This window comes from Drosophila nasuta, chromosome 2R (assembly GCF_023558535.2).
Source record: "Drosophila nasuta strain 15112-1781.00 chromosome 2R, ASM2355853v1, whole genome shotgun sequence".
Classification (NCBI taxonomy): Eukaryota; Metazoa; Arthropoda; class Insecta; order Diptera; family Drosophilidae; genus Drosophila; species Drosophila nasuta.
Genome location: NC_083456.1, coordinates 21,416,493 through 21,439,543, shown reverse-complemented (window position 1 = coordinate 21,439,543; position 23,051 = coordinate 21,416,493). Strand labels below are relative to the sequence as shown.

The following is a 23,051-nucleotide window of genomic DNA, read 5'->3' as shown; positions in this document are numbered from 1 at the left end:
AAAAGATATAAGCTTGTGGTTTAAAGCGTAGCGTATATCTACGCATAGGTGTTTGTTTTAGGGCGAGCAGTTTTTTTTTTTTTTACTATTTTCAGCTAGCAAGTTCAATCGCAGGCAATAAGTTTTCGGAATTTATGGGAAAAGTTTTTGAAGGCAATAATTTCAAAGCATACGAGGCGAAGGACAGTCTGTATCATATGATCTACAAGCTTTTGATGAAATTAGAAGCAAATATATTTAAGCTAATTGGGATAGTTTTCATTTTGCGACTTGTGACCAATCAAATGAGTACACTAAATTGTCATTTTTGAAGTACAATATCCACAGCCTTGACATTTTATATCCCTCAATCAATGAAGGCTACAAATGGGTATGCCACTGGTAGTATAGCAGCAAAGGCAAATCTAGATTGATAAATATAGAAGAAATCATTTTGCTGGGTATCTCTATCAAGATTACAAAACGGCAAACCAGAATCGTGGCCAAATCCAATTGGTCGAGGGTCAACTATGCAATTTTGTGTGTTCCGTTTTTGGGGGCAAAATTGAATCCATCAATTATAGAAAATCATAGTCAACGTTGTGGCAAGTTCGATGCTTGGTTTGTCATATGAAATAAGTTTTCTGAGTTGAGCTAGTGTGTGTGTGTATAGTGTGCCAAGTAGTTGGCAATCAATTTTTGGCATTGTTACAGCCACTGCCTACTTACTAGTACAACAACCCTCTCCTGCCACCCCTTTTGGACAGGCGACCCTTGTCAACAGCATTGTGGCAAACAGGCACGTCAATTTCAATTGAATGTGGTGCAGCCAACTACCGGTCTGGCTGACCATTGTCCAACGTGTAGTGTGTCCAGCTCCATCCATTATGACACTCGGCACACTGTGGCAAACACAATCGCTGGCTGGCTGCAGAGCCACAGTTTCGTTGTGCATCTCTCACTTGCCGTTGACACTTTGTGCTCTCTCCATCTCCTGCCTTCACTGCACTGTTCTGCTCGTCGCCCATCATAAGTAAATGACGTGTGTTGTCCAGCTCTTTGCCACTTGTATTGTAGGTGAACGACAGTTGGCCTCTGGCACATATGAATCCCGTCAGATTGTAGCTACCTGTGCTGCATGGGGCATGGCATTCGAGTAGTTTCAGCAGAGTTGCTTGTTGCAACATCAATTCCCTTGACATGTATGCAACCCTCAGGTACTCACACAGAATACTGACTTTAACTTCGTGCAAGGATTGAATTTGGATTTCGCAGATGCTCATCATTACATTGTTCTTTCAAATAAGCTTAAACTGTCAAAATTTGACATTTTCTAACAGTTGCTAAACTCTATAGAACACAAACCCAACAAAATTAAAATAACAAATAAACCACATATAAAAAAGGTGTTTGACCATGTCCACGATGATCTTCGCTCAAGCCGCAAAAACAGTGCCAAAACTCTGCAGGAAAGCTGTTAGTCCATTAATGAGCCAGCAGTCGTACAAGAGTTCTAAATCCGACGCTGTTCCTATGGCAAACCTCGAACCAGATACTGTTTTACCTTACAAAAAACTCTATGAGAATCTGGAATGCATTAGGGACCGCTTAGATCATCCTTTGACTCTTTCCGAAAAGATCCTCTATTCTCATTTAGAAGATCCCTATGAACAAGAGATTGAACGAGGAAAATCATATTTATTGTTACGCCCAGATCGCGTGTCGATGCAAGACGCAACAGCTCAAATGGCGATGATGCAATTCATTTCATCTGGATTAAGTAAGGTGGCTGTGCCATCAACTATTCACTGTGATCACCTGATCGAAGCTCAAACATCTGGTGAGCTGGATTTACAACGCGCAATTGAAAATAACAAAGAAGTCTATGACTTTCTGCAAAGCTCAAGTGCCATGTATGGATTGGGCTTTTGGAAGCCAGGCAGTGGCATTATTCATCAAATTCTTCTTGAGAACTACGCTTTCCCAGGGCTATTGATGATAGGCACCGACTCTCACATTCCCAATGCGGGAGGCTTGGGTGGTGTCTGTGTGGGAGTAGGTGGAGCTGATGCTGTAGATGTCATGGCTGGAATGCCTTGGGAATTGAAGTGTCCAAATATAATTGGAGTTCATTTGACTGGCAAAATCAGTGGGTGGACTTCACCTAAAGATGTTATTTTAAAAGTAGCTGAGATACTTACAGTTAAGGGTGGAACGGGAGCAATAATTGAATATCATGGAGAGGGCTGTGAATCAATCTCTTGTACGGGCATGGCGACTATATGTAACATGGGTGCCGAGATAGGGGCGACAACGTCAGTGTTCCCTTTTAACGAGAGAATGGTGAAGTATCTATGCGCTACCGGAAGAGGAGCCATTGCTGAAGAAGCCAAAAAGTATGAGGAGATGCTAATACCAGATGAAGGGTGTAAATACGATAAAGTTATTAATATCGATCTGGATAAATTAGAGCCATTAGTAAATGGACCTTACACACCCGATTTGGCACATCCAATTAGTAAACTTGGGGAGAACTCTGAGAAGAACGGTTATCCGATGAATATAAAAGTCGCACTTATTGGCTCCTGCACCAATTCTTCATATGAGGATTTGGGACGTTGTGCCAGTATTGCTCAAGATGCAATTGATCATGGTCTGACAACTCAAATACCATTTAATGTAACTCCAGGCTCAGAACAAATTCGAGCAACGATTGAACGTGATGGAATTTTGGACGTACTCCAAAAATTTGGTGGAACCGTTTTGGCTAATGCATGTGGACCATGCATTGGTCAATGGGATCGCAAGGACGTGAAGAAGGGAGAAAAGAACACCATTGTCACATCGTATAATCGAAATTTTACTGGTCGGAACGATGCGAATCCGGCGACACATTGCTTTGTGACTAGTCCTGAGATGGTAACCGCCCTCGCTATTGTTGGATGTTTAAGTTTTAATCCATTGAAAGATGAATTGACTGACAGTAAAGGAAAAAAGTTTAAGCTTAAAGAGCCTAAGGCTGATGAGCTTCCTTCTAATGGATTTGATCCTGGGGAAGATACTTATACAGCTCCACCCAAAGGTAAAAGAAGCAAAGTTACAGTGAATCCTAAATCAAAACGTTTGCAGCTTTTGCAGCCTTTTGAAAAATGGGATGGCAAAGATTTCACCGATCTCACAGTTTTGATAAAGGTGAAAGGGAAATGTACTACTGATCACATCTCAGCCGCCGGGCCCTGGCTCAAATATCGTGGACATTTGGACAATATATCGAACAATATGTTTATAGGTGCTGTGAATGCTGAGAACAACGAGATGAATAAAGTGAAGAATCAGCGAAGTAATGATTGGGGAACAGTGCCCGACGTTGCTCGAGACTATAAAGCTAACAAAATTAAGTGGGTTGCAGTCGGAGAGGAGAACTACGGAGAGGGTTCTTCCCGAGAACATGCTGCACTAGAACCTCGACATCTTGGTGGAGTGGCAATCATAGTAAAGTCTTTTGCTCGAATTCACGAAACTAATCTAAAGAAACAAGGCTTACTTGCATTAACATTTTCCAATGCAAGTGACTATGACAAGATCCAACCAAACAGCAAATTATCCCTACTCAATCTTGCTAAGTTGACACCTGGAGAACCAGTCGAATGCGAGATTAAAACTGGTGGCAGTTCTGAGAAAATAAAACTAAATCATTCGTTTAATGCGGAACAGATTGAATGGTTTAAGGCTGGCAGCGCTCTTAATCGAATGAAGGAGACGCTAAGTAAATTAAAATAATAAGGAAAATTAAATGTAAATAAATTATATGTATGTAGTATTGTTTGAAAACATAAAATACACATTAAAAATTGTTTATTTTTAATATAGTCTCTTAGTTTAAATTAAGTAGAAATAAAACCTGAAGATAATAAAGAAATGTAATGTTAGAGTTCATTATCGCTTAGTGCTTTTATTAATATATATATTTTAGAATTTCAAGTATCCAGCATTTTTGGTCAATTGTATAAACATTTGAATGTGAGTATTTGTCAAATGTATTTGTAATATTCTAAAGCCCTTGTTCCCTACAGTTTCAACAGTTATTATATTGACGTAAACTGTTGACTTGTTTACTTTTTCTAAAAATAATAGACTTTTCAAATAACTTCAAATTCCCCTATTCTTTATAAAGAGTTTTAGTTTTCATCCAACATTGTGACAAAATTAATACAAGTTTTTGATATCTCACATTTTGTATTTTATTTAAACAATATTATTTCTACTTACCATGTCTAAAAAGATAATTTCACAGACCGCCGAAAGGGTGCGCAGACTATGCCGAAAGGCTGTTAAACCTTTGATGAGTCCATGGAATATGTCAATGAGCTCGAAGGCTTCTGGTGTTGAAATGTGCAGGCTCGAAAAAGGAAATCCCTTGCCATATAGACTGTTAAGCCAGAAATTGGAATGCATAAAGAAACGTTTAGATGGTCCACTTACTTTATCGGAGAAAGTTCTATACTCTCATATTGAAGATCCTAGCGGGCAGGAAATTGAGCGAGGAAAATCATATTTGTTGTTACGTCCCGATCGAGTAGCACTGCAAGACGCAACAGCTCAAATGGCGTTGATGCAGTTCATCTCATCTGGATTAAGTAAGGTGGCTGTGCCGTCAACGGTGCATTGTGACCATTTGATTGAAGCACAAAAATGCGGCGAGCTAGACTTAAAGCGAGCGATTGATTTAAATAAAGAAGTATACGATTTCCTAGCTAGTGCATGTGCCAAGTATGGATTAGGCTTCTGGAAACCTGGTAGTGGCATTATTCATCAGATTATATTGGAGAACTATGCTTTCCCCGGACTACTGATGATAGGAACAGACTCTCACACACCGAATGGGGGAGGTCTAGGTGGTCTCTGTGTTGGAGTAGGTGGAGCGGATGCTGTAGATGTGATGGCTGGAATGCCTTGGGAATTGAAGTGCCCAAAAGTGATTGGCGTTAATTTGACTGGCAAAATCAGTGGCTGGACTTCGCCTAAGGATGTTATTTTAAAAGTAGCCGAAATACTTACTGTTAAGGGAGGAACGGGAGCTATAATTGAGTACCATGGAAAGGGCTGTGAGTCCATCTCTTGCACGGGCATGGCAACAATTTGCAACATGGGCGCCGAGATAGGGGCAACAACATCAGTGTTCCCTTTCAACGAGAGAATGATAAGGTATCTATGTGCTACCGGAAGAGGAGCCATTGCTGAAGAAGCTCAAAAGTTTAAAAAGTTATTGGTACCAGATGAGGGGTGTAAATACGATCAAGTTATCGATATCGATTTGGATAAATTAGAGCCCTTAGTTAATGGACCTTACACACCGGATTTGGCTCATCCAATTAGTAAGCTTGGGGAGAACTCCGAGAAGAACGGTTATCCGATGAAAATTAAAGTCGGACTGATTGGATCATGCACAAATTCATCTTACGAGGATATGGGACGTTGTGCCAGCATTGCCCAGGATGCAATAGATCATGGACTTAAGACGAAAATACCATTCAATGTGACTCCAGGCTCAGAACAAGTTCGAGCAACGATTGAACGTGATGGAATTCTGGAAGTTTTTAATAAATTTGGTGGAACTGTTTTGGCTAATGCATGTGGACCATGCATTGGGCAGTGGGATCGCAAGGACGTGAAGATGGGAGAGAAGAACACCATTGTCACATCGTATAATCGAAACTTTACCGGACGAAACGATGCGAATCCGGCAACACATTGCTTTGTGACTAGTCCTGAGATGGTAACCGCCCTCTCTATTGTTGGATGTTTAAGTTTTAACCCATTGAAAGATGAATTGACTGACAGTAAGGGAAACAAGTTTAAGCTTAAGGAACCCAAAGGCGAGGAGCTCCCAGCAAAGGGATTCGATCCCGGTCAGAATACTTACAGTCCTCCACCAAAGGATACCAGAAGCAGCAAGGTTGTCGTTGATGCTAAATCGGATCGCTTGCAGCTTTTGCAGCCTTTTGAAAAATGGGATGGCAAAGATCTAACCGATCTCACAGTTTTGATAAAAGTGAAAGGAAAATGTACTACTGATCACATCTCAGCCGCCGGGCCCTGGCTCAAATATCGTGGACATTTGGACAATATATCGAACAATATGTTTATTGGTGCTGTGAATGCTGAGAACAACGAGATGAATAAAGTGAAGAATCAGCGAAGTAATGATTGGGGAACAGTGCCCGACGTTGCTCGAGACTATAAAGCTAACAAAATTAAGTGGGTTGCAGTCGGAGAGGAGAACTACGGAGAGGGTTCTTCCCGAGAACATGCTGCACTAGAACCTCGACATCTTGGTGGAGTGGCAATAATAGTAAAGTCTTTTGCTCGAATTCACGAAACTAATCTGAAGAAACAAGGTCTACTTGCTTTAACATTTTCCAATGCCAGTGACTATGACAAGATCCAACCAAACAGCAAATTATCCCTACTCAATCTTGCTAAGTTGACACCTGGAGAACCAGTCGAATGCGAGATTAAAACTGGTGGCAGTTCTGAGAAAATAAAACTAAATCATTCGTTTAATGCGGAACAGATTGAATGGTTTAAGGCTGGCAGCGCTCTAAATCGAATGAAGGAAATGTTGGCAAAATCTAAAAAGTAATTTGAAATTTACTTTTGTTCATGTGTTCCATGTAAATCGACTGTGTTTTCGTAATGCTGAAATATATTTGTTAATTTATTTTATTGCCAGTTTTGTTTAGTTTAATTTTTGTTTTTCACAATAATTGCTAAATGATTATTGAAAGCTAAAATAACACTTGCATTGGGTTTTTATGCGAACTGAAAAATTTGTGAGACCCAATTTGAAATTTAAAGAACTGTTTAAAGAATTATTAGCCTATAATAGTGGCAGGCGAAGAACATACAAGAAATATGTTTGCAGCCATGCCTGATATTCATATCATAGAGTAAACATTTTCTAAAATTGAATTTAGTTGAAAAGACACAAAAACCAAGCACACATTCATAAGAGTGTTAGATTTCTAAACAGCAAACGGCAAACAGACAAGCCATGCAATTTGACTTGAACATATTTACGAATATTTTCTAGCTTTAGCTTCTCGAACTAAGCCAGATAGTTGAAGCATCTCTATCGTTGTTCGCCAACAATGTGAGTCTCTGTCATTTGCATACTTTGCACTTATATGAATTTAATCCTTGCGTCATTCTATTCGAATTCCCTGTGTAAGTGTGTTTGTTGCTTATACAGAAAAAGTTTATTATCTTTCATTCGTATAGATTTTTAATATTGTCTGTTATTTGATAGTCTTTGAATATGGACAATGTTTTTTTTCCTTTCAACTTTTTGTGTTACAATTTTAATTGCTTTTGGAATATTGAATTTTTTCTTGTAATGTTTGTGCAAATATTTGAATTGTTATGTGAAATTGCAAAATTTTTAAGAGAACTGTACTCGTAATTAACATTTCAGTACATTTTTCTTTATTTTTGAACTTTTTGGCAAGAGCTGAAGGACAATATTATTAAGTATCATAAAGAATTTTGTTCAGCTGACAAGCATCGAGAATTACTCACTTGGTTGCTACGCTATAAGCGTAAATCACGCAAATGACAAGTGGCAATAACATTGGATGAGCGTAAAAGAAAACTAAAATTGAACCCAAGCAGAAGAAAAAAAAAACAAAAATCCAACGCACATAAATTGCATTTTAGCCGCTGGCGAGGTAAACAGCCGCAAATGCCACAGAATGAGAGAGGAAAAAAGCACAAGAAAGAAAATGGAAGGAGAAAAAAACCAAAACTCAACAATAATCGAAAAATTATATCCACACACTGCGCTAGAGAGATTGTGTATGTATGAGTGAGAGAGAGTTCGAGTCTGATTCTGAGGAGGGGTAAATCAAAGAAACAAATAAAATGGGCAAATACAAGCGAAAAATCCATAATACACACACACATACATGCACACGCTGCCACACATTCTGTGTGGGGGAAAAACGTTTTGAACAGCTCGAATTAAGTTAAGCACTTTTATTTATTATTAAAAAAGTTTCAAGCTGGCAGCGTGCAAAACAGAGCAAAAATCTGTGTGGGTAGAGAAATCAGCAAAATCTGCGCATAATGCAAAGAAAATCCCAAATTTATCGTATCACTTAGATGGAGTGTCATATGGGGAATGCCGGTGGCTCAACGTTGTTGGCCACAAACATTCTCTATCCTCCATCCCTCGACGAAAGGGGTTAAAATGCGCATTATGAGCACATCGCATATACTTTACTTTACTCTACTATACTATACTATGCATATGTATGTATGTACTTGTGTGTACTTGTCGATGTGTTTGTGCATTCATAATATAACTGTTGATTATTGCGCCAACACGCACTCAGTGTAAGTGAAGCAGCAGCAACAGCAGCCAAGGAAGTTTGGTGCCAGGCGCACAGCGCGTATGCGCAATATTATTAGATATTGAAAGCAGCCATCGATGGCAACGTTGATATCGTGCCAAAAGCAATTGAAAGCAGCAGAAATACCAACATATGAATTTTTTTTTTGCGTTTTCTCTGTCACAGCATAAACATCTATAAAAAGCATACATATATCCATACATATATATAGACACATAGTGCTTACTATGTGTTGGGTCGAGTAACGGTTTTAAGTGGGCGCATCTCTAGCCTTGATGCAGCAGAAGAAAACTCTGGTAACTCCTTCAATGAATGTATGCTATACATATATAAATGTGTGTGGCACAGTATTAAATCGATGGCAATGTGGCAAAAATTTGTGGCAGATTATTTATTAGCGTAATGGCTTTAAATTGCAATTGCTGGCAGATGGCCGAGTTGGGGTTATGTCAAATTATCCAATATGTCAACTTAAATGCTGGCAAATGTTAAACGAGAAATGCAACAATTTGTTGGCAAATTACAGCTTATGCATTTTTTTAATCAAATTTAATACTAACAAATCTTTAAGAATAAACATTGTACATATTTACCCGAGTTAATGTCTTTGCTTATCTAATACAGTGGATCTTTAGTAGGATCATTGCCTGAGCACACACTTACTCCACTACTATCTCAACATCTTGCTCCTTCATTCGTTATACGATTTGTTTTCTTTTCTGTTCCATTCGCTTTTCGTCTGGGCAATTTCAAAATCAAATCTCACAAATTCACAACTGGCAAAACTACCAACCAACTACGATGGACGACGGCACACGATGAAAAAATATAAAGCACAGAAAAAAAATAACGAAGAAAAAATGCAACGAAATTGCTAACGCCAAGCGAAAATCTAATAAAAGAATAGCTCAAAATCGGTGTGTAAAAATCAAATAAACGCTGCAACTGCAATGCCAAACCAAGCTAAGTTTTTCTTTTGGAGCAGCAAAAGTTTGTTTTTCGCCTTGTGCCCAAGTTTTGTGCGTTTTTAAATGGCAGAGCTGTTGGCGCAAAAACCATTGGAAACACATGTCCAGCAAACAGAGGACGACAAAAGGATGAGCAGCAAAAGCATCAGAAGGAGCTGTTAGGAAGGAGCATCACAAATGTTTGTGTTGGTTTGCTTTCTTGCTTCTTTTGGCCATTACATTAAGTTTGCTATCTCACAATGCGAATGTGTGTGCGAGGGGGAACTCCTCCCTTCTATTCCTTTTTTGCCTTTCGCTTGCCACATTCATACATATCAGCATTAAGTGGTTGCCTTAGTCGTCGTATCTGTATCTGTATCTGTAACTGCGACTCTGATTCTCTCTGTATCTGTGTCTGTTTGGCCAGCATCTGTGTAAAGATGTGTCTGTGGCTCTTCAACTGAAGAGCTCTGAGCAACGGCTGCCTTTAATGGCCAGCGATTCGTAATATTTTTAATATTTGCTCAATAAAATGTCTGACAATTTTTGTCGTTACCACTTAGACTCATTACATTTATTTGTTTTTTCGCCTGCTTGCCTTACTGCGATAATCCGATTTGGTCAGCACGAGAAACCAAACGAACCAAGTCATTTGCTTAATACTTTACCATGCTCAACTATAAAAATATCCTTTAAATAATACAAAGTAATTCAATTTAGTTTGTTAATAATAAAAATAGAAATATATATTTTAAAATTCTTAAACGCAATTCAATATTTTAATTCTAGTTTTTCTAAATATTTTATATTTAAAGTCTACTATACTCAGCTGCGAATTTTTGGGGGTATGCGACAAGCCGGGTTATAACAATAACGCGAGAATCCACGCATTATTCTTCATATGACATGTAATCCTTTTTGTAGTTCTCGCAAATCCTTTTGCTGCTGTTGTTTTGTGCTGTGTGGCAAGTCATAAAGTTTAATTTAGTTTTAAGCTTTTGAACTGGAAAATTGCATGACCAGCCAACGCTGAGATCTGCAACAAAAGTGGAGTGGTGTTCACTTACTTTTTAGCAGTGCACACACACAATGTCGACTTGAGGCAGAGCAGCAACAACTACAAAAAAAAAAAAAAAAAAAATAGAACAACAACGAGTGGCAGTACACTGACTACCACAAATGTCAGTCAGAATGACGTTTCATGCGCCATTTGAAGAGGACGCGTTGACCGTCCCGCAAGCCCGCCATCCACTGCAATGAAAATTGACAGCGCCTTTGTGGAAAACGCACAGCTTTAGCCGCAGAAGGATGGGTGCAACGGAGGCAGAAGCAAAAGTTGAAGCTTGAGCAGAGAGGGAGATGGCATCATGGCTGTTGGCTGCTCTAAAATTAACACACGTTTAATATGCAAGTCGTGCATAAATTTTCGTGCTGCCATTTTGCGATCTCACTCACTCCTTTTCTCGCGCTCTCTCTTTCTCTGTCTGCCTGATGGTAGTTTCGCTTGTCCGAGAGCTTTATGCTTTTTAATTTACCGTCAGACGTCAGGCCAACAAGGACGACAAGGACCACGACATTGCGGGCGACATGTCAGCGCCACTGGAACGCCCGCGTTCGCAGTCAACGCCAGAGTCAGAGGCAATCATGGGCAATGCTTTCTTTTTTCTCTGTCTCTCAATTTTGATGCGACTTTTCTCTCTCTTTCTCTCTCGCTCCCTCTTGCACATCTGTTTTTGGTCTCTTTCTATAACCGCCATTGTTGTTGTTGGCATACGTGCAATGGTCAACGGCAGCTCGTTATCATCATTATTATCATGGCCAGCATTAATGTTGATGCGCTTTAATTGGCAATTGAGTTGATGCAAGTCGCTGACCCAGACTCAGACCCAAAGTCAGGCCCAGGACCAGGCTCATGTCCAAGTAGAGCTCACAGTGACCTCTGCCAAATAGCCTGACAAGTGCCACCTAGCGTAAATTTTATAATTTCATTATAAATTGCCTTTACGACCAGCAAGCAATACCTGCATGCATCTATTAAAGCCACAAGCTGGCTACTTTCAAACTGTATTTAAGCCTTGCCATAACTCAACGAGTTGAATGCTTTTATTTATTTCTAATTTTGTTATTAGAAGAATTTAATTAAAAATAAAATTAATGAGCCAATCAAAAGGTATTTCAAACTGAATTTATTAAATTAGCTAGTTGGCATAGTAATAAATGGATAATTTTATTTCTATCCGGAATATTTTCTACATTTTATATTTGGAAAAATAGTGCTGTAAACAAGTGAATTTATGTGTTTTGCACAATTATGCATATAGGCAAAAACTATTAGGCAAGATTTGCATTTTGCTTAAGCCAATTTCGAGCAAAATCCAAAAACTGCTGCTGCAGCCCTCAGTCCGAAATTCATTGCTCTGGCCAAAGCCTTAGATGTTGCCTGCCAAATTCCCTTTTGGCAACCATAAACGACAACTGTTGCCAAGGAAAGTGGCATAAAGCAAATCGGTATCCAGCATTCAGCATCCGGCGTCATCATCATCGTCGTCGTCGTCGTCGTCCGTCTCTGTCGAGGCAGCAGCATCTAATTAGATTGTTCTTGGCAGTCGAACAATATTCTTGAATTTGGTTGGGTTGAATTTGAGCCAACACAGGCTGACTGGCAGTCTAAAATTGTTAAATAATTTAAAAACAAATTAGCGCCAATTTTTGCGTGTATGTGAATGTGCGGACAACGCTACATAAAAAAATGCCATAAAAATCGTTACCAATTTCAGACATAACAGTTAAATAAAATTTAATTTGGCAGAAAAATGAAATCATTGCGACTTAAAATGAGACCCGCAAATATGCAAACACAAAAAAAAAACTCAACTGGAAAAGTGACTAAACGAAATAAAAATCTCAACTATTTAGTAAAGGAAAAGGGAATGCGCGTGGTTTGAATGCATTAGAATTGGACTACAGAGAGTAAACATCACAAAATGCTTTGCTCATTATAAAGATTTCACTTTACTACATCAACAGCAGTAACAACGACAACAACAGTCAGCGGAAACACTAATACAAATGAAGGCCGTCAGCATTCATTATTAATTTTAATATTTCAAAGTGCGCAAGAGCCAAAAAAATAAAATAAAATAAAATAAAAACAATAAAAAACTGGCAAAAACACATAGGCAACTTGGCACGCGCTTCACTCTTGGCTTGGAGTGAGCATTCTCACATTTGTTGCCGTTGTTGACCATCGGCTGCTGTTGGCCATAGGCCCTGAGACAATTTCGAAACTTTGGCTATATGCCCGTAGGCTAATTTGATGGCTTCTGCTCCCTGGCGCAATGGGAGGTCGCTCTGGGGACTGGCTCTAAAATACTTAATATGTCTCTGGCATTTAACCCCAGTGGGTGCATCTTCTGAACCTTGACGTGGACCTCTTAAAGTTGTGGAAACTCATCCTACTTTAGAAGACGATGTTCGCAGAAATGGTTTATTGAAGAAATTAGTCAATCAATGGATTGATATACTAGCTAATAAAGCTTTTTATAAGGAGTTTATTTTAGTATTTCTTTCAAGAAACGTTGTTAAATAAAATACCATTTCATCATTGAGTAAAGTTCTATAAAAAATTTGTTATATAGCATTGTGTTACTTTCATTTATATTATTATAAAAAACTAATTCGATAAAATAGAAATTACTGATATCATTAATTTAAATAAAAAAAGTGGCAAATAAGAGTGTATTACAAGACCCATAACTATGCAGTATAAGAGTGTAATTTTAACAGTTGCGGAAATCTATCTGTCATCTTGTAAATTGCGCGTGTTAAATGCAGAACCAAAAAAAAAAAGAGAAAGGACTAAAAAGAACAATGTAAAAGATAAAACGAACTTAATTTAAACGGCTAACAAAAAATAAATGGTGACAAAATGTAAGAGCGGGGATGAGGAAATACACACAAAAAAAAAATAACAATGAAACCCACAAAGCGCTGTTTTTGTTTGCGAGTGTCGCATGCAGTCACTGTTCATATGTGCGCGTGTGTGTGTGTGAATATTTTGCCTGCCAATCAACTCAACAATCGCAATCAATTTGCTGCTGCTGGTGCTGGCGCTGCAGTCAATGGCCACCCCTTACGGGCTGGAGCGCCCTGTAGCAGAGCTCACAGCTCTAGGATATTGTCATTGTGCGACTGCAACTGTCATTCCAAGCGCAATCTGGTATGAGAGACAGTCAGTCTGTGTATGTGTGTGTGTCTGTCTCTGTGTAATATATCAGAAAAAAGAAATGAAAGTAAAAAGTGTTGTCGCCGCAATGCCTTTTTTAATTACGTTACTGCGCCATTAAGGACCGCAGTGTCTGGCCATGAATCACAATGAATAGGGAATGAGCTTAAGATTTGCGGCAAATGCTTCAAATGCGATGCCGAGACGCGACGTCCAAAGCAGATGCTCGCCACTGAAATCGTTGTTGTCAAATCAGCAAATGAATTTCATATTCAGAAATTACGAAAAAAATCGTATTGTGTGGGTGTGGGTATCTTTAAAGTTGTGCGAAAATGTATGGGCATTATATTTAAATCAAATACATAACACGCATACGCCGCGCATATGCGCGCGTATACAAATTGCAAAGTATTGTTATGCTAAATTTATTTGCACTCACATTGAAATGCTTAGGGCAAGCCACATGTGTTGTGAGGCATTTCAGTTGCTGCTGTTAGTCATAACTTCATCACACACGATTGAAACGCAACTTCCGCTTCCGCTCGCAAAATGTCTACCGAATGCGGATGGCGATGGAGTGTATGTGTGTGGCTATGTTTGTGGCTGCTCTGACTTTGCCTGCAAACAAATCAGCTTGAACTTCCGTTTCATTTCGCATTTTTGTCATTTCATATTCTTTTGCAAGTTTAGCTCAAACTCTCCACCCACTCACACACCGTTGGAAATATCTTCAAATTTTTGCGCTGTGCATTTCAGCGACTTATGCGTAAATTTACTTTTCACTTTCAGCGCACCATCAAAAGGTTTTTTGCATAGCTAACTTTCAGGTCACATAACATACATTTTCATATTTTTTTTCGACTGCTTTTCAATGTCATTGCACACACACACACACACACAGAGACAGAGAGAAGGACACAGTCAGATTGGTGCGGGCAACGGAAACTTTGTCTTTTTGGCATTTCATTTCCTTCAATTTCGAGCGTTTGCACCTCGAAGCGATGGCAGTCGATGAGCGTGTGTAAAGGTTTCAATGGAACTGTGATTCTGTTTAATTTAATGCTCTGTTGCTTATTTAAATTTTTTTCCATCTCCCTTGTCTGAATTTAAATATTGTTTATTTTCGTTGACATTCTATTTCGAAATCAATCAACGGGCACGTGTATTGTTTGCGGCTGATAGCTTTCAGCATCAACAACAATAACAACAATAAGCATTACAATGTATTTACCATATAGACATATTGAGTTTTCAACATAGGGCCCCATAATGGTAGCTGCCATATAAATTAGCATCTATTTTTGGGCCTGCCAAGCGATGCGTAACCGAAATTGGCTTTCTATATAACGTTCAACAGCCAACCCAAAATATTCGCACAAACTCGCATAAAATATTATATTTGAATTTAAGCGCGTAATGGCTTTTTATGCATGCACATCTATTTAATTTATTTCGGATTTGTTGATATTTTATAAATATTTTGATGGAGTTGAGTTTTCTCTTCACACTTTCTCTTAGTCAAAGAGTGACAATTAAAGAGTTGGTTTTTTTGATAGGGGAAATTTTACTCAATGTTGGGTTCTAATCTTTTTGGCAATTAAAAAATCCCCAAGTGTTGCTTCTTATCTCTTTAAAATCCCTCTTTACTTGAATATATAAAATCGCATAACCGGTTTGGTCGTCAGTTGTATGGTAGCTTTGTCACTGGAAATACTATCAAAATGCATCTGCTCTATTTGTGCACTTTATTGTTAGCCAGTCTTGGCCATGTGTTTGGCTACTCCTACTTGATGGTTATGCCAACAACAGCCAAGTCGCATTTCTATGTTGGACAAGCTCTGGCCAAGGGATTGGTGGCTGCAGGACACGAAGTGACGGTGGTTTCAGCATTTCCACAAAGGAAACCTATTAAAAACTTATTGGATGTGCCCTTACCGGGCATAATACCCGTTATGGATGGTAAGTAGCAAATGGATTTTACATTAAAGCCGGCACGTAGTTGTTATCACTGAAACGTCGACTGATATCGCAAGCACAATCAAATACGTGTGCTCAATTTGGAGTTTATTTATATTAAGAGTTAAATAAATATTATTAATATAATAAATTCTCTTTTGCAGCGCACAAGGCGCGAATACTCGAGAACGCAAGGAAGCCTCTTATAAAACGTCTGCCTACTTTCCATGGAATGGGTCTGGACATAACCAGAGCTTTGCTGGAGGAACCAGCTGTTCAAACACTGCTCAAAGAGAATCGCACCTATGATGCAGTTATATGCGAGGTCTTCATAAATGAGGCGCATTTTGGATTCGCAGAACATTTCAATGCCCCGCTCATTGGACTCAGCACATTTGGCGCCTCCTCTTGGACTACTGACATGGTTGGCACACCTTCGCCGCTCTCGTATGTGCCAAATGTTATGCTGCAGTTTAGTGATCGAATGAATTTCTGGGAACGCACTCACAATTTCCTGTACTCAGCCTTTGAGTTTGCCTATCAGCGATTGTTCTATCTGCCCAGGCAGGAGCAGCTCTATCGCAAATTCTTTCCGAACAACAAGCAAGACTTCTACAAGATGCGTGGAAATGCGTCACTTGTGCTGCTAAACAATCATGTGTCGCTCAGTTTTCCACGACCATATGCACCCAACATGATTGAAGTGGGCGGCATGCATGTGCAACGCCAACGCAAACCGTTGCCCCAAGACATCGAGGAGTTCATTAACGGTGCCAAAGACGGTGTCATCTACTTCTCCATGGGCTCCAATTTGAGGAGCGCCGACCTGCCAAAGCAAAAACGTGATGCGTTGATTGCCACATTCCGTGGACTAAAGCAGCGCGTGTTATGGAAATTTGAGGATAAAGATTTACCCAACAAACCAGAGAATGTCTTCATATCAACGTGGTTCCCCCAGGACGATGTATTGGCACATGAGAATGTCAAATTGTTCATCACTCATGGCGGTCTGCTAAGCACCACCGAATCGATTTATCATGGCACGCCTGTGTTGGGTATTCCCATGTTCGGTGATCAGTTCATGAATATGGCGCGTGCCGAACAGTCTGGCTACGGAGCTGCAGTCAGATTTGATCAACTAACAGCCGAAAAGCTACGCAGTGCAATAGATAAGATTATCGGAGATCCCAGCTATACGATTCAGGTGCGTGCCATGTCTGAGAGGTTCCGTGACCAGCACGAAACACCTTTGGAACGTGCTGTCTATTGGGTGGAACATGTGACTAGGCAAAAAGGGGCCAAGTACCTTCGTAGTGCCTCACAAAATTTATCGTTCATACAGTACAATAATCTGGATGTGTTAGCACTGATCTTTGGTGGGCTGATCCTATCTCTACTTACTATTATTGGCCTCTTAGTGTTCATAGTAAAATTCATTAGAAGCAAGCAAAGCCAGAAAAAGGAAAAAATAAATTAGAATAAATTATTTATTGATATTTTACATAATTAAATTAATAAATTTTTGTTTTTAAAATTTCATAAATAAAAAAGTATTTTAAAAAAGTTTTAAGAGCATTCAATGCTCCCACTTGTTTTCGTTTTCAAATAACATGTTTCTCTTTGAACACACAATATCTAAGAGAGAATGCCGCTCTTTAAGAGCTTGTGGAGTGCGAAGAGCGCATTTGAAAACAAAATGTGTTGTTTACTTGAAATATATAATGAATATAAAAAACTTTTAGAATACAAGAAATTAATCAAAGTACAATATGATCGTCTGGTTTGAGGCCGTCTGACTCTTTTTTATAGATTGTGTGAATTATTGCGTCAGAACCCAAACAAGCAATCTATTTAATTCGGTATAGAAAGCCGGCTGTGCACAGAAACACGAATGAGAACAAAACAAAATAAAGAAAGAAGAGAAACAAGATAAAGACGAAAAAAAGCGCTACATATGGTTCCGTCTAGCCTGCTGACAAAGGCACTTCTCATTCAAAATTCAAATAATTAAGTGTCCGACCCAAACGATAAGAATTAACCTAGTCATTGTGACTTTGTCGACATAACATAACAAAAAAAAAAACGAGTTTGTAGCGCAAACTAACATTCGGTATAGCCGAACAACCTCCACGAATAGCAGTTTCAATCCCTGGCATGTGTTTCACATACCGAATAAAATCACATATATATTTGCGTGACTTCTGTGAGAGTTTCGTCAGTTTACTGCGGAACAATCGTGCGTACAGATCGCCGCCTGCGAGAGCTTTTAAAAATACAAGTGTTCTGCGTTCCAAAATAGAATCGCAATAATTACACAAATTATTATTTTTATTGTTTATCGAAAAACAATAGTGAAATAGTGAAAAATGTCACGCAATAAAACCAGTTTGTATGCGCTCTTGCTGCTTGGCCTGCTGGGCTCCGTGACAGCTTACAACTATCTAATGGTGCTTCCAACTGGTGCTCGATCTCACTATAATGTCGGGTCAGCGTTGGCCAAAGGTTTGGCAGCCGCTGGTCATCAGGTGACCTTGATCTCGCCCTTCCCGCTCAAGAAACCGATTCAGAATATTAATGATGTGCCCGTTCCAAATATTTTGAAATCAATGGGAGGTAAATATTTTAATACAGGCTAAATTCTGTAATATTGATAAGAAAAATGCCGTGGGGCTTATCACATTTCTATATAATTTCTACTATGAACAAGTTTAAGTTTGTGTAGCAGAAAATGCATGACGATGTGACCACTACCTACTTGCGAAATTTAAAGCCTTCATATTTATTTATATAGTAGCTTACATTTGTATTTATTACATACTCGTAAAACTAAGAGTTGCAATAACCTTCACATGAGAAAATATCGAAGCTCAACTCTCAATTACCTTAATGAGATTTCGCTAACAGTTTGATACTTACGCGTTTATGTATGTTTATTTTACAAACATTCAAACAACAATATTTATTCTTTACATTCCAGGTGACATAGATAATTTACTGAAAAGATCGGAAAAGCCAATTATACAACAAATTATTGGATTCTATGACATGGGTAAGATTTCGCAAGAATTGTTAATCTTACCTAAGCTTTGCTGATTGTTATTCTCGGACTACATATTAGGTATACGTCTGACCAACACACTGCTGCAAGATCCAATTGTTAAGAAACTGAAAGATTCCAATCAGACTTTTGATGCAGTTATCAACGAAGTATTTCTGAACGAAGCGCATTTTGGATTTGCTGAGCATTTCAACGCACCACTTATTGGTCTCGGCACTTTTGGCGCCATCAGCTGGAACACTGATATGGTAATCATTAGAATTAAAATACTTTATTCAAATCGACTGACTTTATTTATTTTAGGTTGGCTCGCCATCGCCCGCCTCTTATGTGCCTCATGCACTGCTCAAATTCTCCGATCACATGTCGTTCGTCGAAAGAGTCATCAATTTGGCCTTCCTCAGCTACGAGTATTTGTTCATGAAGTTCTACTACTTGCCACAACAGGAACAGCTCTTCAACAAGCACTTTCCCAATAACAAGCAAGATTTCTATGAGACGCGCAGTAATGCTGCCTTGGTTCTGCTCAATCAGCATGTTTCACTGAGCTTCCCCCGGCCATATTCACCCAATATGATCGAAGTGGGTGGCATGCACATTCAACGTAATCGCAGTGCACTGCCCAAGGACATCGAAGAGTTCATCAAGGGTGCTAAACATGGTGTCATTTACTTCTCCATGGGTTCCAACCTAAAGAGCAAAAATCTACCACAAGAAAAGCGACAAGCTTTAATTGACACCTTCAGCCAGCTAAAACAACGCGTGCTATGGAAATTTGAAGAACCCAATTTGCCGGGTAAGCCAGAGAATGTCTTCATCTCGGACTGGTTCCCTCAGGATGACATATTGGCCCACGAGAATGTTAAATTATTCATCACACACGGCGGTCTCCTCAGCACCACAGAATCGATTTATCATGGCAAACCATTTGTGGGTATTCCCATTTTTGGTGATCAGTTCCTTAATATGGCACGTGCTGAGCAAAATGGCTATGGCAAGACAGTTAACTACGAAGAGCTAACAACGGAAAGATTACTGGCGGCGATCAACAAGCTGCTTCAAGAACCGCAGGCCATTAAACTGGTCAAAGACATGTCCGCTCGCTATAGAGATCAGCCACAATTGCCCCTGGAACGTGCTGTCTACTGGGTGGAACATGTGACCAGGCATAAGGGTGCCAAGTATTTGCGAAGTGCATCCCAGGATCTCGATTTTGTGCAATATCATAACCTGGATGCTATTCTAGTGCTATATGGCGGCATCTTATTTGTGCTCTATTGTATTCTATTGCTCATACGCCGGGCATGGGGAGGACTGCAGAATTTATTCTTGGGTCGCCAGACAGCAAAAGCAAAAGTGAAACGTAATTGAGATAAGGTTCAAGATTAAGTATTATAAGATAGTCGGCGTGTGTATATTGTCGATAAAATCCAGCCACACTTTAAGTGTTTGATTTTGCTAATAAAAATTGCAGCGAGAGGTCGGTTTGGGTTGCCGCCGGCATTGAGATTGTAAAATAAAATGGGAAATATTTTTGTATAGCTATCGTCGATTTTAACTGCACCCAAGCCCAGTGTTTCTCTTGAACTTTTTTGCATATTCTTTTTGGGCTTTTTCTTTTTCTTCTACTTTTTTTTTGTTTGCTAGTTTCGCATAGTTAACGCTTCAGTTGTAAAAATGCCCATCAGCGCGTTCAAATTTTCAGCAGCGAGCCCAGCAAAAGCAACGCTAGTGGCAGTGCCATGGTCACGCCCATGTCCATACGTCCGCCCAACACTCAACGCTTTTGTTTTCTTCGTCTCGTTTTATTTTTGTTTTGTTATTTTTGTTTTTGTGTTTTTTTTTCGACAATTGTTGTTGCTGGCAGCATAGTGAAAACTAGGCGGCGGGTGGTGGGTGGTAAAACGGTGGCCAAAGGGTCTCGTGCAAAAGGCGTATAAAAGTTTTTGCGCAACTTATTGCAACTGTTTTGGACCATGGCTGCAGTGGAAAATCAGCGTCCGCTCCGGAAATGTTGGCGGCTGTAATAGCGGCCATATTAAAAGTGAACACCAAGAAATGTATATACCTAAGCAAACACAACAAAAAAAAAGACAAGCAAGAAAAGCTATAGACGAATTTACTCGACTACTCGAATTCAATATTGAATGTTGCGATTTATTTTGTTCTACTAATCAGCTTTTTATTTTATATATTTAAAATTTCAATTTTTATGTAGAATATGCGTGCATAAAATTAACAAAGATGCTCAGACAGCGTTGCACATTTAATACCTCAGTTTCTTTATTAATTTTATCTCATTGCAAGATTTGAATATAAATTATTCGTGAATTCCCTGTTCAGGGGGCTTTTTCTTACAACCTGTATGTATAAAAATTAAATTAGAAAGATATTTTATTTTAAGGCCTATACTTAATGAAGTTAAGGCTTCAGAAATAAGAAGACATTATGCCTCAAATGAAAAATATTTTTCGAATCTTGAAAAAAACATGTATTTGTGATTTTCACATAATTAAAGTTAAAGAGAAAGTATTTAGAGCTAAACATGATTTCAAATTTTCAAGTAATATTTTAAGATACTTTCTTTGAGAGTGTTTAATCGCAGGAAATCTTGAATATTTACATAATAACAACAGCAGTTACAGCTTTTTATGCAAAATATCATCGCTAACAGTAACCAGCAGCCAGAAACCAGCAACCAACAACATCAACTTCAACAAATAGCATATTCAACTCATGAATTTTTGATTAAGCATTTGATGATGCGGCCAAATAAAACCGTTCGAATACAACGGAAATGGTACTGCAATTTAATATTATGCATACGAAACGTATGCAACTGATTGGACAGCGGTTAATGCATATTTTTCGTATATTCTTGTGTTATCCATACCATAATGAGCTGCATACAAATGAGTGATAAATATGTACAATCAATGCCAGACAGACAACCAACGATCAATACTTTCTACCATGTGTACAGGGATTATGTAATAATTGCGACTCGAATATAGTAAACGATTTATTACTGTAAGTCTTAATGATTTTATTGGAAACATAAATTCTTATAATAAATTTCAGCATTATTTACTTTTTAATTTTATTTTACTGTATACTTTTGGACTATTGCCAATGCCCAAAAACTTGCGTACAATCAGAACAAATGCGCAAACAATTATAATAAAAATACTGATGAACATTCCAATCACATCCAAATTATGATATTCCACAAAACTAAGATCTTGAGCCGCAACCCGCATGTGATGTGCTCCCTTGTGTCGCAGAACATATTCAGTCCACCAAATAGCTGTTTCTTGCGGACTCATTGGCTGATCTTTATAGCGACCAGATAATTGTTGAGCTGTCTTCGCAAAACTGGACTCAGTCAGTAGTCGACGAATCGCAATTTTCAGTTCCTCGGATGTCATCTCTTTGTGATCGAGACCGAGTCCAAAACCAGTTCGTTTAGCACGTTCCACGTTAAGAAACTGATCGTAATGAAATGGTAATCCGAGCACAGGCTTGCCGTGGTGAATACTCTCAATCGTACTCAGCAAGCCTCCATGCGTGATGAAAAGTTTAACATTAGGGTGCGCTAGAATGTCGGGCTGTGGAAACCACTTGCTAAGAAAAACATTAGATGGTTTTCCAGGCAACTGATCATTTTCAAATTTCCACAGAACACGCTGTGGAAGACTTGCAAAAGTTCTGAGTAGCATCTGAGTTCGCTCTTCAGGTAAATCGTTGCTATTGATATTTGAACCCAATGAGAAGTAGATGACACCAGCCGATCCAGCTCCTTCGATAAAGTCTTCAATATCTTTCGGCAATGGAGCAGGTTTGTGAGATATATGTAGTCCTCCCACCTCGATCATATTTGGCACATAAGGACGAGGGAAACTGAGCGAAAAGTGTTGATTGAGTAGAACTAATGAGAAGTTCTTGGATAGATCAACCAATGGAACTTTGTTGGCGACATGAGGAAAGAATTGCTCATACAGCTTGTTCTGAACTGGGTGATATTTTAGTTTCCAATTGAGCCAAGCTACAGTTGTCTCAACAAAATTATGAACTCTCTCCCAGTAGGTCATGTAATCACTTAGTGCAGTTGTAACCAATGGTATATAGGAGAGTGGAGCAGTATTGCCTACTAGCTCATCAATATTCCAGTCGGTACCAAATGTAGAAATTCCAATGATGGGCGCATTGAAATGTGCAGCAAATCCATAAAGTGCATCCTGGCGAAAAACTTCGACAATGATCAAATCATAGTGATCTTTACCGGGGGTTAGCAACTCGAGTTGAACGTCAGCATTGTGTAACACTGCCTCTGTAACACTGACAAAGAACTCGTTCCGTAAATCGTTTATTTTCCACAAATTTGTAGCTCCACCAATCTTACTATTTATTTCTGAAAAATGCACCATCATCTATAGAAGTTCGAATGTCTGTAAGTTTGATTGATTTATTAACCG

General features: G+C 39.0%; 5 protein-coding genes across 5 annotated transcripts; 4 read left to right on the top strand and 1 right to left on the bottom strand.

The window, feature by feature from the left end:
* The first annotated feature begins 1,305 nt into the window (after nt 1-1,305).
* On the top strand, nt 1,306-3,913 carry LOC132786445 (probable aconitate hydratase, mitochondrial). Its single transcript, XM_060792978.1, has one exon. The coding sequence runs from the start codon at nt 1,396-1,398 to the stop codon at nt 3,757-3,759; it is 2,364 nt and encodes a 787-aa protein (XP_060648961.1). The 5' UTR covers nt 1,306-1,395; the 3' UTR covers nt 3,760-3,913.
* A 172-nt stretch (nt 3,914-4,085) lies between these two features.
* LOC132786157 (probable aconitate hydratase, mitochondrial) lies at nt 4,086-6,691 on the top strand. Its single transcript, XM_060792600.1, has one exon. The coding sequence runs from the start codon at nt 4,250-4,252 to the stop codon at nt 6,620-6,622; it is 2,373 nt and encodes a 790-aa protein (XP_060648583.1). The 5' UTR covers nt 4,086-4,249; the 3' UTR covers nt 6,623-6,691.
* An 8,568-nt stretch (nt 6,692-15,259) lies between these two features.
* On the top strand, nt 15,260-17,031 carry LOC132784804 (UDP-glycosyltransferase UGT5-like). Its single transcript, XM_060790663.1, has 2 exons — nt 15,260-15,521; nt 15,683-17,031. Exons 1-2 carry the CDS (start codon nt 15,284-15,286, stop codon nt 16,993-16,995), a joined length of 1,551 nt encoding a protein of 516 aa, XP_060646646.1. The 5' UTR covers nt 15,260-15,283; the 3' UTR covers nt 16,996-17,031.
* A 707-nt stretch (nt 17,032-17,738) lies between these two features.
* On the top strand, nt 17,739-21,656 carry LOC132785791 (UDP-glycosyltransferase UGT5-like). The gene is made up of 4 exons (XM_060792067.1): nt 17,739-18,131; nt 18,496-18,567; nt 18,637-18,824; nt 18,880-21,656. Exons 1-4 carry the CDS (start codon nt 17,885-17,887, stop codon nt 19,945-19,947), a joined length of 1,575 nt encoding a protein of 524 aa, XP_060648050.1. The 5' UTR covers nt 17,739-17,884; the 3' UTR covers nt 19,948-21,656.
* Nucleotides 21,627-23,023, bottom strand: LOC132785792 (UDP-glycosyltransferase UGT5-like). Its single transcript, XM_060792068.1, has one exon. The coding sequence runs from the start codon at nt 23,004-23,006 to the stop codon at nt 21,660-21,662; it is 1,347 nt and encodes a 448-aa protein (XP_060648051.1). The 5' UTR covers nt 23,007-23,023; the 3' UTR covers nt 21,627-21,659.
* Between the last annotated feature and the right edge of the window lie 28 nt (nt 23,024-23,051).

Excerpts from the sequence above, each read along its gene's own strand:
- LOC132786445 (XM_060792978.1), top strand. The coding sequence starts at position 1,396 with ATGTCCACGATGATCTTCGCTCAAGCCGCAAAAACAGTGCCAAAACTC.
- LOC132786157 (XM_060792600.1), top strand. The coding sequence starts at position 4,250 with ATGTCTAAAAAGATAATTTCACAGACCGCCGAAAGGGTGCGCAGACTA.
- LOC132784804 (XM_060790663.1), top strand. The coding sequence starts at position 15,284 with ATGCATCTGCTCTATTTGTGCACTTTATTGTTAGCCAGTCTTGGCCAT. Across the intron at positions 15,522-15,682 it reads CATAATACCCGTTATGGATG|CGCACAAGGCGCGAATACTC; the intron begins GTAAGTAGCAAA and ends TCTCTTTTGCAG.
- LOC132785791 (XM_060792067.1), top strand. The coding sequence starts at position 17,885 with ATGTCACGCAATAAAACCAGTTTGTATGCGCTCTTGCTGCTTGGCCTG. Across the intron at positions 18,132-18,495 it reads TATTTTGAAATCAATGGGAG|GTGACATAGATAATTTACTG; the intron begins GTAAATATTTTA and ends TTTACATTCCAG. Across the intron at positions 18,825-18,879 it reads TCAGCTGGAACACTGATATG|GTTGGCTCGCCATCGCCCGC; the intron begins GTAATCATTAGA and ends TATTTATTTTAG.
- LOC132785792 (XM_060792068.1), bottom strand. The coding sequence starts at position 23,006 with ATGATGGTGCATTTTTCAGAAATAAATAGTAAGATTGGTGGAGCTACA.